A 12410-nucleotide genomic window follows, 5' to 3' on the forward strand; every position below is an offset into this window, starting at 1 on the left:
GTAATGGAGTACCGAGTGTCACTCAAAAATGTTTGTGGACTCTAGCAACTAGAAGTTAGACCCCAGAGTCTTTGGGGTACTCTAGAAGTAAACTTCTTCATGTACTACCTCAATCATAAGCTTCCCTGTTATTTAAGCTATTGTCTGGACCTGGAAACCTTCATTAAAACTGGTACTCTTTCAGAGGCAGTGTCTTTCCTCTGTTCTTGGTGATTGCTAAAAGTATGTTCCACATTCATTGTTGGCTGACTCACATGGTTCTGGTGGCCCCCTCGTACCCTTTCAGTCTTGCAAACCAGCTCTCCTGGAGTTTGTAATGAGAATTGATGCCTGCTGCCCACATATCTGGCCATAGTGCGGGTAGGTCAGTTTTCTCTACTAGCCTGGTTTGTTTTGAAAGTGAGACTGACTCTCAAACCTTTCATTAGAAGTTTCAAAACTGGTATCCAAACATGGGCACCAGGTACTGAAAGAGAGTATACAGCAGCATGATCAGGCTGGGGGACTTGTACAGGGAAAGATGTGTGAAACATTTTGGGTTAACTTTCTTTCAGGTAGCAAACTACTTAGCACCCCTTATTAACAGGGTTTCAACTACTTCCTCTGGTTATCTCATTCTACATTTCATTGGTTGATGAGGGAAATTTGCCTCTAAAGGACTCCTCGTACAAGATATTTTTTGATATGTGGCATCAATTTAGTTATATATTTGGCTACATTCTGCCATCTCTCATTTAAATAACTCTCTGGCAAGTTGGACACACAATTAAGTCTTGTTTATGTTTAAGAGTCTAATTTCTAATACTTTATATGGTAAAGTAATGCAATTGCAATTTGAAAAATGTTTCCGTGATATGAGTAGATTTTTTTATATTTTCAGTGGAAAAGCAACTTTTAAAAAGTGTTCTTTGTGCAGCATGAGCACATACTGATTTAGAAACTTTTGTTTAGTATTCTGCCCAGACATTGGAATGTGCATACCAGAATATCACTTAATGACTGGTCTTCTGTAAGACAACTGTCTGTTTCTGGGAGCAGGAATGCAGAGTCAGCCTTAGCACCTGTTTCTTATGAAGTGGAGATACTAAATAGTGGTTGGGGAGTCTGAAGAACTGAAACTATTCTTGCCATGAGTCACCCTAATTTTCTTAATGTCCAGTAGGAGAGAAAACAATTTCCTACTCTTTGAGAAGGGAGGATACCCATCTTCATGTGGAAGTGGCTAGAAGAAAGATCAAGACTCCAAACGATGGAGGAAGGGTAGGACCATTGTGGATGAGGGTTTCTGAGAAAGTGTGCAGTACACTGAGAACAAAGTGGTGAAAAAGGAGGTAGGTTTTGGCAAAAGGTTGCCAGGATTGGGTGTGGAGAATTCTCCAACTACTGTCAAGAGCACAGGTAAGTCTGGCACCTCACCTCTATCTCCTCAGACTTAGGAAGGATTATCTAGAAGGAAATATCTCAACCAGACTGCTGAAAAAAAGAAGGCAAAAAGGACACCTGACTACTGCAGGCACCCAGGACTGGAACTGATCTCCATTGTTAAAGTGGTTGTCCTCCTGTTGTTTCCAGAGCAACCCAAACGGTAAATGGACTGTGTGATCTGAAGAGGATAGCACGATGTCAGAGCCTGGTTCTTCCTGCATTACAAGTAATGCTTGGACAAAGTATTTACATTGAGGAAAGCCTTAGTTTATGTGTTAATGCAGGAGTAGCTTGCTCATATGTGCTACACAGCTCCCTCCTTATTTTCTGCCCACTGAATTTTTGATGCACTGCACAGTTTCCAGGTCTCAGCTTCCTGCATGAGGCGATGATTCTAAATGGAGCGGCCTCAGCTAAGAAGCTGAAGTGAGACTCATACAAGCAGCTGAGTGTAAGTAAAAAAAGTTCTTAAGTTAAATATGTGCGCTCATGAAACTGAATGTGTGTGTGAGTGAGAATGTGTGAGTGAGTGAGCGTAAGAGGGTGACAGTGAGTTAAAGTGTAAGCATATGAGGAGAAGTGTGGCTCACTGGTTAGAGGAGGTAGACCCTGAAGCAGAGGTCAGACCCGGGACCAGGGTTCAATTCCCAACGCGGCAGGGTCTTGAGCCCAAAATATCCACGGACTCGATAATTCTCGTTTGGGTGCCTACTCGAATCACGGGTTCACACTCTGCAGCTCTGGGCATCAGCCTGCTTAATCTCCACTACGGCCCCCCTGCGGCGGGATGCCTGGCTTCCACCTTGGAGATGCACAGTACGGGTATCTCACAGGGAAAAGCCAGGACGGGTTCCCAAGGCAAGCGCTGAGATGCCTACGGGTAATCGAGCGCTATATAAGAACGCATAATAATAATAATGAGTGTGTGTGAAACACTGTGTGAACATATGAAAATGTGTGAGCATGTAAGTGGTAGTGTGCACATGTGTGCATGCTATGATTGCAAGTCTGCCACTGGTCCTGGTGCACTAACGGTCACTTTTGGCCTACAGAGGTAAGCATGGCTGCATGTTGGTGCTTGCTTATTGGATAAAAATCTCTGGTGTAAGAGAGGGACGTGTCAACCATTACAAAAGGCAGACCCTAGCATACAGGACATAATTATTGGTACATGGGCCATCCAGGGCAAAATGCTGGTGTTGGTGTTCTATAAATAATCAGTGGTATAAGGAAGGACAACCTTTTCATACAGGTGCGTCGGCAACCATGACCAAAAGCTGGCCCGGACATACTGGAGGTATTTTTGACATGGGTTACCCATAGTATATGAATTACATCATTGACATATTCAGGTGCTGGCCTATTGTAGGTACTTCTTATCTTATGGTGTTACTTTTCAGAGCGAAGTGCAGGTGGGCACTAGGACCCTGTACAGGACACAAGGAGAGGGAACTAGCCACTGGACACCACTTCTGGTCAGGGAGAGGAGACAGGCATTTTCGATACACCCCAGGAGGAGGAAGAAGGTGCCTGTATACACTGCACTCAGAGAGAAGAATAAAGGAACAATAATCCAACTACCGGTCTTGTGTGTGCTACTTGTGGGTGGGGACCAAGCAGGACACGACATCTGTCAATGAAGGTGGTATTAACCACGATGCACGTGCTCTGTGTCCCTGCGTGCTGCAAGCACAATGGAGCCAGGAAACCACCCTGGTCCACCTGCCAAAAGAAAGGAAAAGCAACGTCGGGAGCACACCCAGGTCGCAAACCCGGGAGTGGAAAGACAAGCAGACAGCAATTGGAGTAAGCAATATTGTGCCTTTGCGCTGATTTCAAGGAGGGTCATCAGCAATGCGAGACTAGTAGGAGCAGGTAGTGCAGGTTTGAGCAGCGGGGCGGGGAAGCCTCGACAGACGACGACGAGGTAAAATTCTTTATTTATTTTATTTTACCTCATCGTCATCTGTGGAGTCCCCTCCCTCCCTGCCTCATCTCTCTTACCTGCATCGGCCGCTCCTGGAGACTAGCCTCTAGCAACCTGGAAAATCTTTCCGAAACCTCCTTCCAACAAGCTGACATCTCCGTCTAGTAATCGGTGTGCCCAGCAGCTGCCCCCTGACTGTTTGTAGAACCGTTCAAGTGTCCAGTGAAGATTTCAATTGCAAACTAAAATCTCAGGAGACCTTGGCAGCCATTCTAAGGTTAGCCGCGCCAGCCAATATCAATTCTTACAGCCCCGGAGGCCATTTTGGAATCAGGCACCCACAATCTTGCGAAACCTTGGTGTCCATTTTAAAGTCAGGCAACGAAGGCACAGTGATTTCCAAGCATAAAAGAAACCTACCAACAAACTATTAAAGTACCACCTGCACATCTCAATTAAATTAATTAAAAATATCACTAGCAAGATAATAACAAGGAGCAGATCCTTGCAACCACCTACATGATGGATGAGCGAAATGAAAGCGCAACTGCAAACGCAACTTTCAGCAGACCTCTGTCCTTTGCCCTCTCAGACTCCCAGGCAAAAGGTGCTCACTGGGAGGGATGGATCAGACGGTTTGAACGCTACATGCTCACCACATGCAAAAACAAAACAGATGAACAAAATAGGGATCTATTTTTAAACTTGGTTGGTGATGAGGTCAACGATCTGCTCATAATATTCCACTGAGAGGCATCACAACTTACAAAAGCCTAATAAAGTGTCTCACTGACACTTTGGACCCCCAGAGGAATGTAGACCTTGAACGCTAAACATTTAACACAGCATGCCAATAAGCAGAGGAGTCCCTTGATGAGTATGCGACCAAGTTACGCAACTGGTCACATACTGCGAATTTGATCAATTTGACAATGTGGCGGCAGTACGATTACGCAAAATCGAGGGGTGTCTGTCAGATTTCACGCTAAAATCCTGCTAGGAACCATACACCCTAGAGAAAATACTAACAATGGCAAACACAGAGGTCAGAGCCCTGTCACATGCCAGCTAGGGAAGCTGAAAGACATGTAAATAACACTGCATATCAACAAAGCATTCAAGCCAGTGGCTAAACATCACAGAGGAGTGCCCGCACACGTACAACCGCAGGTGGAGGAAGAATTAAAGAGCCTACTAATACACGATATCATAGATCCGTCAGATGGACCAACTCCATGGGTATCTCCAATAGTGGCGGTACCGACGAAAAACACAACAAAAATATGCATCTGTGTCCCCATGTGCATACCAAACACAGCAATTGAAAGAGAAAGACACCAGGGCCCTCATTTGAAAAATATAATCAGCTGCCTCACTGGAGCCTGCATATTTTCAAAACTAGATCTGCTCAAAGGTTACACTCAACTGGAGCTTGAGCCGCAATCATGCTACATCACAACGTTCTCCACCCACCTGGGTCTTTCTTGCTAGATTTGATTACGTTTCAGAATATCATCAGCAGTGGAACATTTTTCAAGAGATGGTGAAGTGGGTGATCAGGCTCATCAAAAACAGTCAACATCTTGGTATTTCGTTGCTCAAATGAGGATCACACAAGATACTACGAGAGGTCTGCAGCCAGCTAGAAATTGCTTGCCTGACTCTAAATGAAGACAGATGTGAGCTGGGCAAGGGAGAACTAGTGTTCTTTGGCCACATTTTCTCACAAAAAGGTATGAGACCAGATCCCAGCAAATTAGAAACGCTGCGCAAACAAAGCCCTGAGCAGAGGTGAGTCATTTCTTAGTCTGGCAAGGTTCTGTGCTGCCTACATCTAGGATTTTGCCACAGTGAGCACTCCACGTTGTGAACTGACATAACAGGACCAGTCATTCCTCTTTACCAAGGAGGGTGAGAGGACGTTTGACGACATCAGGCATGCAGTCACAGCAGTGGCCCACCTCGCCTACTTCAATGCATCCCTATGCACTGAGCTCACCGTTGACGCCAGCCCTGTGGGGCTAGGAGCAATTCTCACACAACACATGCCATGAAGAGACTCGCTCAGACAGTTTGTTGCATATGCAAATAGGAGCCTTTCAGATATAGATCTGGTATACTTGCAACCAGAGAAAGAGAGCCCAGCAGTAGTGTGTGCATATGAACACTACCACATGTTCATCTACGGGAAGCCATTCACCATCGTGACAGACCACCAAGCACTGGTGATGCTATATGGAAATCTAAACGTAGACATTCCACCATGCATTGAAAGATGAGGGATACACCTCATGGACTACGATTCCAAAATAGTGCACAAAAAAGAGCATAACCCTGCTGATTACATGTCACTGTATCCCTACCACATGCACTAGAGACCACGCCCATGGCTGAGGAGTAGCTCAACTTTGTGCTGCAACAAAACACACCTGCCCCAATAATAATTGGTGCAGGAAACAATGGATGATACATACCATGTTACAGCAGTCCAGAGCACAACACAGCAACAGAGATGTAAAAATGTCACCAACAGCAGTAAAATGAGTGAAGGAGTCAGAAGAGAAGAAATGCTGATGTTCAAACAATCACAAGAGAATTCTGCTACAAGGGACAAGGATAGTGGTACCAAAAACACTACAGCCGCTGACCGTAAGCCTGACCCATGAGTCTCAGAGCAGCATAGTGGCAACCAAAAAATTGCTAAAGGAAAAGGTATGGTTCCCGGGACTTGATTACTTGGTGGAAGACATGATCATGAACTCTCACCTATGCCAGTACACTACACATGTCTGACCTACAGTGTGGACGACAATGACCACCTACTTCTATGGGCCGCAGGACACCCTAGGCTACCTGCTAATACTCAATGACAAATACTCCCGGTTCCCCATAGTATGACAAGTGTCATCAAAATCAGTAACAGCCACCCTACCGATACTAGATTACATATGTGCAGCATGGGGCGCCCTGCAGACACTAAAGACAGACAATAGACCACCATTTTCAGGAGAAGAATTTCGCAAGTTTGTGACGTACCTGGGAATACATCACAGGAAAAAAACACCTCTGTGGCCGCAAACAAATGACATAGTAGAAAGGTTAATGGGCAACATCAAAAAGGCTGTCCTACGTGCCAAACGTGTGCAGATCTCAGTGGCCAAGCAATGCGCCAAATATTGCAAGACTACTGCAACACCCACACAGCTCCACAAGAAGATGCCCGGCAGAACTAGTGCTGGGAAGAACGAGCAGCACATGGTTGCCCTAACTGGAAGCAAATGCGCCACCTGAACACAGCAACATTGCTGAATGAGATCAAGAGGCAAAGACGAAGATGAAACAATAGGAAGACACACAGCGTCTGCCACCGCATCTGACTTGAAATAAGGTGATCTAGTACTAGTGCGCCACGGCAAACAATGAAGTCAGACAGCCCTTTCTCGAGTTAACCACTAACTATAACAAACGTGAAAGAGCACATGATAACGGCAGCGTCAGGACCTTACCGCATCACCAGAAATAGCTCGCACCTCGAAGGATTTAAAACCTCAGACAACAATGAAGGACAGACAGCGCTAAGGAACAAAGCAAAGATTATAAAAGACAAAGCTGAGGAAGGCATGGAAGGAGCACCTCACAGGAGCAAAGGACTGGACAGAGCTGGAACAACAGGGGAGGTACAAAGTGAGGAAACAGAAATGCCCTGCTCAAAGAGAGTGAGCAGAAGACCAAAAAGGCTAATTGAGAGCTATAATGGTGGGACTGAAGGTCAGCAACATGGGAGACAAACGGAATAATGGTCACCGTTGTTTTCATGACTGTGTGTCTGTTTTATTCCTTATTGGGTTTTTCTCTTCTATTCGTTTCTTTTTTTTCCCCTTCTTTTCTTGTTTTTTTCCCTGTTCGTTTCGTTCTCAGTTTTTTTTTCTATTTGTGTTTTATTTTTATTTTCCACAAAAGGGGGAGATGTCGGAGTGAAGTGCAGGTGGGCAATAGGACTCTGCACTGGACATGAGCGGAGGGAACTAGCCACTGGACACCACTTCCGGTCAGGGAGAGGTGACGGGGCATTATCGATACACCCCACAAGGAGGAAGGAAGTGCCTGCATGCACTGCGCGGAGAGATAACAGTAAAAGAAACAATAATCCACATACAGGTCTCGTGTGTGCTCCTCCATGTGGGTGGCGACCAAGCGAGACATGACAGTACTCAAGGCATACAGGGGCAGCCATGACAAGATGCTTGTGCTGGCACACTTGGGATAGTTGTTGACATAAGGGGGCATCCATTAAACGTTTTGAATCAAATGAGGTAAACTCCCAGGAGCTTCAAGATTGAATATATTGTCACTCTTCACTGGGGCAGCATTATTGTTTGTACATTGGCTAGATTTTTGGTCCACTTGTTCATTCTAGACAGCATAGCCATCTATTTATCTTTCTTTTGATAAAATAGTACAATAAACAGAATAATTCAACGTAAGATTTGGGCATACAGAAAAGTCCTTATTTGCTATTTTTGACATTAATCGTTTTCTGGCTTATTTCAGCTATCCAATGGTTGTGATGTATTACACAAGAACATGCCATTTACAGCAGGCAACTTGAAATGGTCACAGGAGTTAAGAGATCGAATACTGGTCCACAGGACATCCTTCAAGCACGTCAATCATCAGTAAGTGCTGTGTTTCGTTAGCGCTGATACAGGGCTGCAGAAAAGTTTTATATACTTTCTCTCTATCCTTAGATCTTTGTATCTGTCCCTGAATATGTCCACGACTTTCAGGGTCTGTCTCTCTATGACTGTCTCAGAGTTAGTCATTTTGCATCAGTGCATCAATCTGTGGGTGTTTCTATTTATGTTGCTGTTTCTGTGTGAATGTACATTTTGTCCATGTTTTTTCAGTTTTTGTCTCTGACTGTGTAAAGAAAAGGCATGGTATGTGAGGGTGGGGGTTCACGGCCAGCTACAAGCACAATATGGAAATCAATTTTCTTACATGCATTAAGTGGGCCTGGGAGGCGTGCAGTGTTTGGAGGGGGCTTTTATGTCTTTGCATCCTCACATGCTACCTCTTAGCAGGTTTCTGTGAGTCAGACAACCTCTCCTTTAAGTTCCTTTGTGTGACTTCAGCCTCAACCCATTTGCTTTTGCAAAGCAGAAAGAGAAAACATGGCCTCAGACTGAAATTCTACAGCAAAAAGCATAGCTCAGGAAACACAAATCAAGCATATTTGAACCACTGGAAATAACATAAAGTAGAATTCCACCCATTTACATATTTTTATTTCATGTGTTTATGTTTTCAGTTCCCACTTTTTAATTTTATTCTTGTCGTCTGTCTGGTGTTCAACCATTTGCACCAGCGAGCGTTTTTAGTAACCCTCGTTGATGCCAGATCTCTTTGCCACAGCTGAGTTCCCAATTGAATGCAGATCCTCAAGTTGTTCAGTCAAAGGCATCAACACTGATGCCGTCATGGTACAGTTTCGGGCTCCGACCTATGACCTACTGCTCACAGTTCTCCTATATGTTCACGATTTAGGGATTGTCTGGGCTTGTATATGGTGCCATACGTTTTGCCTGCTTCACAGCAATATCAAAGGAGAGAAATAATATTATATGAGGCATCCATCCCAGAGCTGTACATTGCAAGTTTACATTATTCTCAGTAAAACATGAATCTCATTCATAACTCGGCATACACAGGCTAATCCTGAATGAATGCTAATTTCAATACTTAAATCCTTTCCATTTTACAGGGCTCTGCAGACAGATGAAGCCAGCCTTGTTTTCCAGAAATGTCATCTACTATTGGAATTGTTAGACAAGCATGACAATGAAATCTACACTGCCTGGGCAAATAATCTACATTTTATTTGTGAATCACACTTAAACCAACCAATTCTAAGAGGCGATGAACATGGATTCTTTGAAGTAAACTTTGACCAACAGGTAACACAGTTTTGTAGCTTGACTTATGCTTAGTGTTTCAGAATCAAAACATTTTGTGCTAGATTTAGAATGCTGTTCATTAGGTATTGTATGTCAATTCCTATGCGCAACATTTGCTTTTTAACAAGCCTATTCTTCAATATCAGAATGGATATCTTGACATATGAGAAAAACATAAATCTAAAAAAGGTTTTCATACTATCCGCTCACACCACCAGGAGAGTAAACATTGCTAGGACATAGTGCAGCTTAGAGTGTTAGCAAATGCATCCTTTATTAATATAAACACACTAGCATCCACATCTCAATGTAAGCAACTGCAATACTATTTCTTGGGGAAAATCAGCTGCCGAGAAACTATTCATATCAGAAAGGGACTATAAATGTCAGTATGCTTGCTATCTCAGCACAAATTGCAGAACTTCTATGTTTTATGAACATACTTGACAAGAGAAAGTACAATACTCACATTATTCAAGCCCAATTGTATATTTCGTCCAAAGGAAATCCAGTCTACTATTGTCCAAGAGAAATATTCCCCGGTATTGTTGTGCATTTCCACAACACTCAATGCCTGCCTAATTTTCCATTGTCTAAAGTAGTAGCTTGATCTCACTGCACCTGACAGTTATTTTCTAACTTATGTGGCAAAATGGCAATCTGTCACTGTCAGAATGTAAAATTTTGGTTAGTATCTGGCTGGTCAATATTTCCCCCAAGATATCTCACAAGAGAGAGGAGGTGTGGCCTTCCAGTGTGCTGTTGTGGTAGCTACTTTGAAAGCTGGATTTGGTTGGCTTATGTTCTTCAATGTGCTCTTGCATTCTGTTCAGTTGCAAGATGGAGGATTTTCAGCAACTGAAGCGAAGCCTGTGCTTCTCCCCACCACTGCAGGGGATTTCATCTGCTCAACCCAGAACCCATTAACACAAATATCTCCCATCTAGTGAACTAGTTATGGTGCCAGTGCGTGTGGACAGGGAGGGAAACCTTCAGTAGCGAGCCGCAACCCCTGGTCTCAGTGCTACTTCCAGTTGTCACTTACTGCTTCAATTTCCCAGTTGCACAAGAAGCCAGTTATTGGTCAAAGATATAAACTTACCTATCCTGTTTTGGAAATACTGTCATTCTTGGGAAAACCCTCCCCGAAGGAGTCCTTTTACGATAGATTAAAGGCTCTCTGATCCTGGTTCTGACCAAAAACTAACAGTGAATGCCTTCCTCCGATGATAATATTTTTCAATTATTTTTTGGTGTCTTTTTCCATTTTTTATTAAGCAACAGGATAAGTGCATAGGACGGCTACAATTCCATAAACAGGAGTAAAATAATTGACATATATAGGGAGTACTTAAACTGTACTTGGCAGAACTTCAGTGGGCTATGGGACAGGTAAGTTAACATCAATGTAGAGCTATATCAATATTTAAAGAAACCAGCAGGGCCACAAAAAGGTATCTATCTTTGTGGACATAGAAAAATAGGATGAAAATCATAAGCGGCACCAGAAAAGGGATGATTTAAGGTAGAATAAAATCTACTCAATGATTTGTGAGTCTAAAATACTGAACTACATGATATGGGGACCAGCCAGAGTCAGGAATGAGTACGTAAATGGCCACTGGGAGTTGTGGTATATTGCTTCCAGTGTGGCGTTTAAGCTGAGGTATCCTATACATTTGATAGTTCTTACATTGAATTTGCAGCTACTGAACCTTTGCAGAAGTTTAACACACCAACCACATTCAACTAATTTTTAGGACTCGCTCTTCATTACCTGCTTGCAGATTAGCCTCAATGAAAGGTCTTAGAATTGTACACAGAATAATAAATGGAAGCATGCTACTTTTTCGTTATGTAGGGCCACTGCAGGGTTGTTTAATGTCCAGTGAACAGAGGATCTAAGGCCTTTGCCTAAAATGAATGTACATTTTTTGGCCAGTTGCTTACCTCCAATGGATCTGTTCCAGTGTGTACCTGTCAGGAATTGACATTAACAAACAATACTTTGCTTCTTGATTTGATTTCTAGATCTGGAGAACTATTTGTACAGGGACTGCGACCCGGAGGAGTCAATGCTAAACATTAACATGTGATTACTGTATGCATTCAGACATGTAACCAAAGCTTTTTTTTATTATTGCTCAAAAGAGTAGAATTGCCACACGGTATCCATGCACTGACTCTCGAATTGAAAAGGGGCTATCTATTTAGTGTATCCAAAAATCCAAATGATTTTCGTGTGTGCCATTTCCAAAGATGTAACATTAGTGATAGCTCACCTTTCAGGCAGAGTAAGTATAAATAGACTAGAGAGTATAAATGAAATCTTGAGTGGAGCTACATCACGAATTTCTAAGAAAATTACGTGGAAATTAATCTTTTGACAGCCACAAGAAATACGAAATGTGTGTTCTCCTACTGGTTGTCCCTGAGAAATACCACCTTGATAACTTGCTAGGAACACTTTCCAATGTTTTACCCTCTTCCAGGATTCTAAATGTCTCTCCAAAATTATGATAATAAAACACAACATGATCCTTGTTCTTATCAGGGACAAAGTATAAGAGTTATTGTCCTATGGTGTAATTACCAAGCTTCTACAATGCCCTTCCTGTTGAGAACCAAATTGCTACTATATTGATCATTGGGGATGACAGATTAGTGTGACAATGGCAGATTGTCTGGCTGGTGATACATCTGGGGAGATGACAGGTTGGAGGGACATTGAGAAAGAAGAGTTGTACACCAGCGAATTATTCTGAAATTAGTTACATTGTGCAAGCATGGAGTGTAGGAGTAGGAGCACTGCAGGAACTAAATTGGAGAGAACATATCTACAGAAATAACATACATGGACAGGAGTCTCAGACAAGAGCAAGATAGAGTCAAAAGGAATATCCTTACTGACTCCTTCAGGAGGAAGAACAATGGCGATCCACAGGACAACCAGGATACTGACCCTAACAGAGAAGACCCCGAATCACTAATGTGGGAGAATAATGCAGGAGAAGTAATGACTGGAAATATGAGCCCTAAAAGCCCTGAAACAAAAACTAATGTAGTGGGGGAAAAGGACTTCAATGACCAGCCAGGTTATG

At 43.1% G+C, this 12410-nt stretch overlaps 1 protein-coding gene across 1 annotated transcript in view; it reads left to right on the forward strand.

Moving 5' to 3' along the window:
- The window catches only part of LOC144824202 (dynein axonemal heavy chain 11-like), a 3356387-nt gene that overhangs the window by 413476 nt on the left and 2930501 nt on the right, over positions 1-12410 (forward strand). Inside the window, exons 22-23 of the mRNA XM_078683354.1 lie at positions 7904-8028; positions 9117-9309. Coding sequence (XP_078539480.1) covers positions 7904-8028; positions 9117-9309 — 318 coding nt within the window. The remainder of the gene's footprint in view (positions 1-7903; positions 8029-9116; positions 9310-12410) is intronic.

This window comes from Lissotriton helveticus, chromosome 3_1, assembly GCF_964261635.1.
Source record: "Lissotriton helveticus chromosome 3_1, aLisHel1.1, whole genome shotgun sequence".
NCBI lineage: Eukaryota > Metazoa > Chordata > Amphibia > Caudata > Salamandridae > Lissotriton > Lissotriton helveticus.